At 45.9% G+C, this 10,239-nt stretch overlaps 1 protein-coding gene across 2 annotated transcripts in view; it reads right to left on the reverse strand.

Moving 5' to 3' along the window:
- XDH (xanthine dehydrogenase) overlaps positions 1-9,627 on the reverse strand; it is a 57,936-nt gene extending 48,309 nt beyond the window's left edge. For both annotated transcript variants that reach the window (XM_032497305.1, XM_006183167.3), the window contains exons 1-3: positions 9,497-9,627; positions 3,836-3,893; positions 986-1,082 (exon numbers count right to left, since the gene is read on the reverse strand). In XM_032497305.1, the coding sequence (XP_032353196.1) occupies positions 986-1,082; positions 3,836-3,893; positions 9,497-9,538 (197 nt within the window). In that variant the 5' untranslated portion in view covers positions 9,539-9,627. The remainder of the gene's footprint in view (positions 1-985; positions 1,083-3,835; positions 3,894-9,496) is intronic.
- Between the last annotated feature and the right edge of the window lie 612 nt (positions 9,628-10,239).

Genomic DNA, 10,239 nt, shown 5'->3' on the forward strand with positions numbered 1-10,239 from the left:
TCTCTCTGCTGGGCCCTTCCTTAGCCTCCTTAATTTCAGAATTTCCTGTCATTTTTGCTTCCATGCTTTCACCCACCTCCATTTCTCCCCTTCCTCTGCAGGGAAGTGGAGAGGAAAATCCAGAGGTGACATTAAACACCAGCCCCTTAGAGCTTCCCCACATCCACCCCTTTACTCATCAGTCATTCAATCATACATACAGCCAACGTGAGTTACTGAATAGCAACCATAAGCCAGGCACCCTGCCAAGGGCTGAGGAAATAAAGGTGAGTAAGACGAAGTCTCGGTCCTTTGATAGCTGGCCTTCAATTCAAGAAAATAGAAGCCAGTGTGAAGATGCAGTTTAAATATCTTATAGTAACTGCTTCAGGAGGGCTGTGCACAGTGCACTACAGGGCCAGCACAGACAAGGTGCATCTAACCCAATCTGGGAAGTCAAGGAAGGCTTCCTGGAGGAGGGGATATTTTGCTCAGTCCTAAAAAACTATTAAGAGTTAGCCAGCTAGAGAAATCCTGGAAGAAAAGACATCCAAGACAAGAAACAGCTTATGCAAAGATCAAGAAATGAGTGGGTATGGAGCATCAGTAGTTCACCAATGCTTATGCATGAATGGAGTGCAGGGTCCATGAAGAGAAAGAAAACTGGAAAGGGGAGGCAAATTGCAGGGCCTCATGTGTTGAGCAAAAAGATTGGACTTTAATTTGGGGGCAATGGGGGCCAACTGAAGGATTTCACAGGATGTGGAATGAGTCTGCATTTTAGAAAAGTCATTTTATCAGCAGTTCAGAGTCTTGTCTATATTTATAAGTCAGGAAGATACTTCCCAAGATGTCATTCTATAATGTGCTTGTCCATGATCAGAGCCTGCTCAGAAACGCAGGGGCTCACCCACACGTGCACACACACACACATGCACACCCAATCAAAAGCTGATCCCTGCACCCTAGTCCTCACAAGGGCAATCCACCTGCAGGCAAAGGATACACGATCTTGTCCTGCAGACGATCATACTTGGAAAGCATCACCGTGCAAGCCCCACAGCCCCCTTCTCCACAGCCCAGCTTGGTTCCTCTCAGCCCCACTGGATGGTCAAGATTAAGGAACATGAGCACAGAGGAAAGACTCTTTGCTAGGCTGCTGAGAAACGAATGGGCTTACCTGTGAGTGCAGAGCCATCCGTCCACACACAGGTTCAGGCTCCTCGACCCAGGAGGCAGCAGAGCCAGGTGCCCTTCCGTTTAGAGAGGCTTTCTGTCCCTGGGGAGGCAGGACATGCGGCCAGCCCCACTGGACAGAGAGAAAAGGCAACCGCACCCAAGTCTCATCCCCTTGGACTGGAGTTCTATTCCTCTCTAGTCCTGGAGACTCTCCTTGGGATTGGGGTCTTCTAGGCGTGGTCTTACAGAGCCCCACCCCTGCGGTCTCACTGGGCAGGTGAATCAGGCATCCCAGAGACTGAGCGTGTGGGGCAGCCCTCACGTCCCCCAGCCCACGTGCAATGAAGCCATTTGGACCAGAATGAGCTGTTGATCTCTTCTGGGACTTGCTGAGTCCAGCCTTCCCCCCAAAACCTTTTGGGCTGATGAGGTCCAGGGAACAAAATTAGGGCTGGACTAGGGCTTTCTGAATCTCCAGCCCATATGATATGTGAATGGAATTAAAATGAAGATATATTTGAAGTTAGGAATCAATATTGGAGCCCTTTCTTACATAGACTTGGGGAAATGAAGACTCTGATACTTTGCATTTGAAAAGTGCCTAACTAACAAAGAGATAATTCTGGAGAACCGTAATTATGGCGGCCTCTTTCCCTGGGACACGTGGACTCCTTTGCTGCTTTCCCCTCAGGTCCACAGGCCTCCAGACCATCCAGCTTCCTACTGAAGATGGAGGGAGCTGATGAAATTAACAGAGATAAAGATGAATGGATTTAGAGACAAAATGAATACTAATAATGACAGAGCATCTTATACTTGGAAAGCACTTATCCTTGGACAGGTTTCACTGACACACTAATCTGGTTAGCAGGTGGGGCATAAACCACCATTTCCTCATGTATTAAAAAAAAAAAACTAAGACCCAAGACGTGGCATGAGCCCTGCAAGGTAACAGTCACTCCTGTTACTCTGAGTGTTAGGGCCCAAATGCAGTCATCTGACTCCAGACTGCCGCCTCTTTTAAAACACAGCTGAGGAGGGCTTACTAGATCCTGAGTGATTTTTTTTTCACTAGTCAGGACGTATAAGATCAGCAGTTCGGACCACTCTAGGGGCACACTGGAACAAATGGAAGGTGCCTAGAGCAGTCTAGAGGTCGCCTGCTGGCCAGGGGATCTTTCTGGAAGCCAGGGCAGAAGTTGAGCCCAGGGTCTTCTCTCTTGCCCGGAACTCCCACAGATGAACTCTCAGCACGGGCAGCAACGAGCCACGAGGCCTTCAGAGCTATACGCCAACTTTCAGGTTTGGATTTCATCTGAGATTTGTCCCTCAAACCAGCCAACCACTATGGTCAAGAATTTCTGAGGCTTTCCAGCCTTCAAAACTTTGTTAGAAAAATGAAATAGATGTTAACAATCCCTGAGAATGAGCCTCTCTTCCCAGACAGCCCAGGTAGATGGGCTGGAAATGGAGTTCCATGCAGTCCCCTGACCCCACTGAGCAATTCCACCTCTACAAAAACGCCATCAGGTCTGTGTTCTGTGAACCTCCAGACCTGCCCCCTCCAGGTCAAAAATCCAGGACAAAGTACATGACAGCCAGCCTCTCTCTGACAGGAGTCAAAAGAACCAGAGGGAAGGCCATGGAGTCCAGGCTTGCCTCCGTGGGTGTTGTTTGTTGTTCCCAAATACATCACCAGAAGGAGTCACCAGACACTCCGCTTCTGGGAGCGATGAGGGCTTGCTGACAGAGGTCAAGAGGAGCATTGGTCCACAACAGGCCCCCAGAGAGTTGCCAGTGTGGGAGGGAAGTTAAGAGTGTGGCTCTGGGCTTCAGTCCAGGTCTGCCAGCATGTGCCCAGAATACACGTGGGAGAGGAGTGTCTCATAACACGTCCAGCCTCACTTCCTCCTCCATCCAAGGGACGGCTGTGGGATCAGTGAGGTAACCTACGCACATCACCTTGAAATCCACCTCTATGTGGTCAGTTGCCATCAAAAGCTCCTATCTTTGCTGTTGTTTATTTTTTTTCTGGGGCCTCAGAATACTCTCCTACTTTGGAAAAACCAAAGGTATGGGGGTCTTATAGAAGCTCCACCCCAACACCGGGAGCAGAGCAGCACCCCAACCCCCTTGGGAGTCCCTCAGCCCAGGCTTCCCAGTGCCTGCCACTCCCACAGTGCAGGGTGCCTCTACACAGTTCCCACCTGAGGCACCCCTTTCCCAAGAAACACCCCTTCCCTGGACTTCCCCTCCCACTTGGCAGAGTTGGAAACGCTCCCTGGGAAGTCCATGTATGTGTTCACAGAGGTCTGCAGAGGCAGGGCCCACTCCTCCTGTGGGGAGGGATGACCATGAAGCTGGCCAGGGCTGATGAGGGCCTTACGGAGCCATTTGTTCTACAGGCCCAGGACTAAACCTGAGTCTTAAATGCAAGAGACCTTGAAGAGTATCAAGAACAATATTCTTACTGGACAGCTGAGAATTTCAGAGTCCAAATGACTTCCCAAGTCACAAAGCTGCCAAGTGACAGAGCTGCAACGAAAACGCAAGTGACCAGGGCCCTGGCCCAGGGCTCTTTCCTCAGCACTTCACGGCCCACAGACCAGTCACTAGCAAATGGCATAAGGCCCAGAGAATGACCCTCGGCTTCACCCCTACTCCAAAGTCAGGATACACTTTCTTCTCAGGTAGGCCAAAAGGGTTGTTTCTGGATCTGCATTTTTCTCCACCACCTATAAAAACAAAAACAAGTGAAAACTATATCATAGGTATATTCAGCCACTGTCTCATCCAAGAATTTGTCAAGTTAATGGGGACGTGCTAAACATATCACAAAAATGAAGGTATTTTTCTTGATAATTCTGTAAGATGAACACAGGAACTGCAAGCCAAACTGTGTACATGCTGACACTCTGTGATCCTAAATTTCGCATCAGTGCTCAGCTCCGGGCCCACCACAGAACCCAGAGGTGTTGCACCTGCCCTGCTGGATTGATCAAGGCAAAGTCCCTTTCAAATGGAGCGTGTCCTCTCATTTCCAGCTGCCAGATCACATCTGTGACCACCAGGGACAGCTGAGCACTGCAGCAAGCAGACCTCTGGCTGAGCCTCCTGGTGTGTTCACTCTCAGGCAGTAGACAGCAGTCTGTCGGCCTGTACTCATAGCGGAGTGTTGTATGTGTTGGGTTATCACACTCAGCAAGATTAACACAGGTTAGAAATGGAGGGGAAATCTCAAGCCAAAGTCCCGAACAGAATATTCAATAAGATGGAAAGGAGGTCTATAAAGTGCAGGGCCATTTCCTGAAGGAAATCAGGGCCAGTTCCTGATGGAAATCATCAAACGAAATCTATGAAAATCTGTTTCACTTCTCCTTGTGCATTATCAAGGGTAAAAGAGTTTGGGTGATTGGGGTGGTCAAGGGGAGAGAAGATGTGATAAGAGTTGGAAAGAGCAAAGGATGTGAAAGTGTCAGTCGTGGACATGCAGAGGCCATGCATGAGAGAGACAGCTTGCTTGAGGTGTCTAAATAACTCCCAAAAGACTGACTGCAGGAGGTGATGGGACCTCCATCAGAGTCTGTGTGAAGTGGACCTCCCAAATCTAAGGGCTGAGGAAGAGCAGCCAGACTGAGGAAAACACATCTCTTATGTCGTGAGACTTGCAATGGAAGGATCCCAGTGGTGGGAAGCCATCTTACACCGGCACCAATTAAATAAGAACTTTCTCACTACCCATTCCTCTCTGTCCCAAATTCAGACTGTGTTTGGCAACTTATAATTGCCCATAGAATTTTTTTATTGACTACGAGTAATCCAGGAGGTCGTGAAACTACCAGAATTTACCCCTTGGAAGATAAAATTAATCTTCTTTTATGATTACACCTCACATGTCCAGCTTGTTCAAAGTCCTGATTACAAATTTCACACAAAGAGTCATTATAAATGCACAAAATAAAGATCCTTATTACTTTCCTCCCAGGTGGCAGGAAGAGCCTCTTTGCACACTACCTTCCCCTCAAGTTGTTCCTTCCTCCTGTCCTGATGCTGTCCTTTATCACATCACATCAGTTCCCTGCCCGGTGCCTTCAGTGACCTCCCACATACTCAAGGTAGCACCCAAGTTCTTTAGTATGTCTTTCAAGGCCCTTCAACGTGTCCCCAGTCTTCATTTTCAGCCTTTCCCCCTTCCAACTTCCTTACCAAGCTGGTCTTCGTATTTCAGTGAAAATACAACATTTACCTTCTGATCCTAAGCCTTTGGCCACTCCATTCCTCTTCCACCTTCATCTTGACTTATCAGAAGACCCCAAACACTTCCCTAGTAAGGGCTTTCCATACCACCCCAGCCACAAGTGGTCCGACCTTCTTTGAATTCCTACAGAGAATGTCCACGTCACTCTCATGGCATGTCTGCAGCATTTGCCCCAGCAAACTCTGCCGAACCCTCTCCCAGCAGGATGCTCAAAGGAAACTGGGTATTCCAAAGGAAAAGCACTGTGGGGAAGTGAGCTCAGGAAATTTGGGGTTAAGCAGATTGCTCTGGTAAAACTCAAGCATCAAAACATAATAACCATAATGGATTACAGCCCATTAAATAGAAATAAAACACATGAGTCCAAACTGATCATTAATAAATAAACAAGAAAATAAGTAGGGGAGAAGGGAAAGTTCTTCCTGACAGAGAAATGCCAATTTGTCCACATGGTTGGCCATCGTGTAATCAGCACAATACTGGATCCAGTCAGGAATCATCAATGGGAGCTAAAACTAGTGGGTGAAAGCTTGGTAATAAAAGTATGTACATAGCCTCAAAGTATCTTCTCACAGATTACTCATTAATTATAATGGGAAAGAGTAATCTTCCAGTGGAGAAACCTGGTGGACACCACCTTAACCAAGTGATCAAAGTTCACAACACAAATAAAGGGGGACGTTTATAACATGTGCCTCCTGATATAACCTACTGAGAAAGACATATCACTTCTCTGGTATCCTGCCCAAAATGCACACTCTGAATCTAATTATAAGAAACTGTGACACCAATTCAAAAGGAGGGACATTCTAAAAAAAAGGCTTGTTCTCATCATAAACATCAATGTCACAAAAGACAAAGGAAAGCTCAGGAGCTGTTCCAGATGAAAGGAGACTAAAGAGACATGACAGCTAAGTACGAAGCATGATCCTGGATCCCAGATTGGAGGGGAGAAAGTCATAAATGACCTTACTGGGGAAATTGGAATAATCTTGCATAAAGCCTATACATTAGATACTAGGGTTATATTAACACTCGATTTCCTGATTTTTATAAATGGTTGTGGGTAGTTCTGTAAAAATGCCTTTATTTTTAGTTTAAGGGTTAAAGGAGCATAATGTCTGAAATTTACCGTTAATGGTTCAGAAAGAAAATTTTATAGTTTATGAATTTATTCTGATTAATTATATGCACTAAATAAATATATAAAATTATTTTGTACTTATAGATCAATGCATAGAGAAAGAGATAAAGAAAATGTGACAAAATGTTAGGTGTTAAATGTGGGTAAAGGCTTTTTAACATTTATTTGTATTCTTCTTGTAACTGCTTTGTAAATTTAAAATAAATTTAAAACACAAAGTTTAAAAAATAAATTCCTTCAGTGGAGGATTTCTCAAGGTTTTAACATTCCCCCATTCATTCTGTCCACATTAATTGGGCACCTACTATGTGCCCACACTGTACAAAGTGGTCTAAGAATATCTAAGAAGGAAATCTCATGGGGATGGTTGTCTCTGAAATACATTTTGGAATACGGTACTTCATCTAGTCATAATCCACCTCTACAACTAGTTCCCAAGTTCCCAGGTGGTAAGTGCCTGTCTTAGAGGTGTTATTCATCCAGTGCAGATGTGTCCCCAAGGCCCAGACCTAGAAGGAGCCTGTAAATGTTGATGACGTGGGTGGGTGGGCGAGTGAGTGTTGACTCACTTGCTGACTGCTGCTTCTTGTGGGGGTCACTCCTGGACACCTTAAGTTGCTCCCTACATGCTGAATCTTCCCAGATTCCTCCAGGTGCCATCATCTCCACTAACCAGAGGGTGACTGCTTGGAAAAACAAGAATCTGCCCTGCAAAAGGATGGTCACTACAGTGAAACCAAAATCCTGGGCAGCTCTCTCCCTTTGACTCTGACTATAGATCAGAAGATGTGGAAATGACAGTCAGCAAGGCCCGTCACCACCACAGAAGGCCCTCGAGGTATTTGATCATTTGCATCTCACACCCTCTCCAGGACCACAATGAGTAAAGACAGTCCTGGGCAGTGGTCTGAAACAGGGAGAGTAGGAAGCTTGTATTTAAGAGTGAGTCACCAGGTTCCAACAACTCCTTTGGCAAAGTCCTTGCCAATGCCAGGTAACAAAAGATCTAGAACATTTTGGGAATAGAATTGGGAACAAATTTACAGCTGCCTCGATTTGACTGGGAATTCCCTCGCTTGGTCGAGCTTTTCTAACGCTGCTTTCACCTCATCTCTCCTTCATTGCCTCTCCACCTTTCCAGCAGATTCTCAAGGGGCCAAATGTTTATAAAATTAAAAGCATGGATATTCATCACAGAAACTGTTAGTAGCAGCAGCTTCAAGAGATGGTCGGGTTTGATGTGATGATACCATTGACAATTTTTAAACTGCTCTCCTAACGTGAAGATAAAATACATGGGGAAACAATTTTTACCAAACTAGATTTATGTTGAAATGCTCCTTACTAGATCGAGTGCATCATAGCAAACCATCCCTAAAGAGGAGCAGAAACTTGTCCTGTGACACACGAGTTGATGGCTTGATAAACATGAAAACTTAGAGTGAGACTTTGCCTTGGAAGTCATTGAATCCAGCTGTTCACCCAATGTAAAAATTGCTTAGAAAGATGCCAAAGAAGATGCCTCTGTGTAAGTAATGTGTCAAGAAAGCCAATTCAACAACTTTTGCAAATCTCTACAGTGTAGTTGCTGAATGTAACGAAGTTGTCAGAATTCTTGGCTGCAAAAGTCTTACAACCACCAACATGGAAGCTTTGCCCTACCTCTTGGTTTGCTGCCAGAGGCCAATCCTGAAAGGAAGTTGGCACAGAGGGACAACTCGAAACCTGGAAGAGCATGGCGGACCCCATTCCCCGGTCCCACCCGGTGCTACCACTCAAACTGAATCCAACAGACCTGGGCACACTGATGTTACGATGGTTCATAGAATTCCCCTGCTAGTCCCCCAAACACACCCTAACAATTTAAGCTCTGGACGTCCTATGAAGCACATTTTATTTCTTGAAAATTGCCTCCAAAGTTGTCCAGTTTCTTAAGGCAAAAGTGCCAATATAGCAAAACAAATAAAATTGCTCTTTGACCACTGGGTACAACCATTACTCACACTGTCCACATGGCCTTTCACAATGTGTAGCCACGATTGCCCTTTTACTGTCCCTTTCTTTCCCAACCAGAGAGCTGAAGTAGATGCAAGCAGCTCAGCAGGGGTGGGGGGGGGGGGTAAGTGGACAGTGGAGGCAATGTGATGTACTTGCACACTCTCTCCTTGGATCTGCATTGAAATCTGCAAAGATTCTCATCCTTCCAGTGCTGCAAGAACTGGTACCCATATCATAAGACCCACTCTGCCCCACCTCACCCCCACCTCCTCTGGGTCCCTCCAAGTGGGCAATTTTTATCAAAGAGATTCGCAATATTTGTATGTATAACTAAGTGTCAGGATGGGGGGAGCATGCCCCTTATGAAACAAAAATTATAGCTTGCCACAAGATGTCAGTATATGTCCTCATACAAGTTAGCTGTTACATTTTTAGAGATGAAATATGAGAATCAAACCTATGTACATCTTATACCCTGAGATTAGCAAGAAAACATGTTCCTGTTCATTTTTTCAGTAAAGAGAGCAACAAAAACCTTTGGGTATATTTGATTAAACACAGAAATAGAGGTGTGGTGGGTGACCTTCAAGTATCACTAGAACCCCGTCCACCTTTCTCTTCTTCATGCCAGTGTCTCTACTACTGCAAAAAGTCGGCAGGGAGCATGGGTGGAGCTCACAGACACCTTTCTGTTCATTTCCCTCCCCATCACTCCTTTGCCCCTTGAGTATCTTGACAGCGTTCTAGTTCTGAGAAGGTCTTCTTTCCCCAACGTTACCCCAAATGCAGCAACAGCTTTGAAGGAAGAGAAAGAAAGAGAGAAGGTGAACAAATGATAGAGAACACAAAAGAGAAAGAACAAAAATGAGCCATTTCAAGAGGATACATACCCCTCCCAGGGAGCAGGGGGACCAAAGGAGAGGTCAGTTTCTGCTTACCTTTTTGCCATTCACAAAGAAAACCAACTCATCTGCTGTCATTGTCAGGGGTTGGGGGTCTCTGAACTCCAGGTACCTCACACCCAAAAGACACTGCCAGTTATCACTGCTCTGCAACCTGAAAAACACTCCTCCCCACAAAATGAAATGAAGTCAGCCAATGGGAGGGACACAGCTTAGAGCTTCAGGGCACGGAGAGTTCTTGGCAAAAGCCACCGGTTTACATAATCAAGGAAAATGCAAACAATCATACATAGCACATCACATCCCTAACACCTTGTCAAAAAGCACAGAGGAAGACACAGACAGGTATCACCAAGGCGGGGGGGGGGGGTGCCTTGGTGCCAGATGACCATGGGTTTTAGGCTGTATCCTCGTGGAAACTACATCATCCCCCAACTTGGTTAAGACAGAGAAGGGGGCAGGGCCATGGGCATAGTCATAGTCATAGCTATAGAGATGATTCACAGCCTCTGCATCTACACTTTCATTTTACCATTTAGGTTTACAGCAACCCAGACTCAGCACGCACATGCAGGACTCATTCTCTCACAGCCTGGAGAAGGATGGAGTCACAAAGTGCAGAGCCCAGTGATTCACATGCGAAATCTGGCATCTGACCTCTGCAGATCACTTACCACTTTCAGAACTCACTTATTTTCATCCTGTAAATAGGTAAATGAATGACACCAAGAGCAAAAGGCCAAGGGATGAATGATGTATTTTGGAAGTGCTTTGTAAAT

Source organism: Camelus ferus, chromosome 15 (assembly GCF_009834535.1).
Source record: "Camelus ferus isolate YT-003-E chromosome 15, BCGSAC_Cfer_1.0, whole genome shotgun sequence".
In the NCBI taxonomy this organism is placed as follows: Eukaryota; Metazoa; Chordata; class Mammalia; order Artiodactyla; family Camelidae; genus Camelus; species Camelus ferus.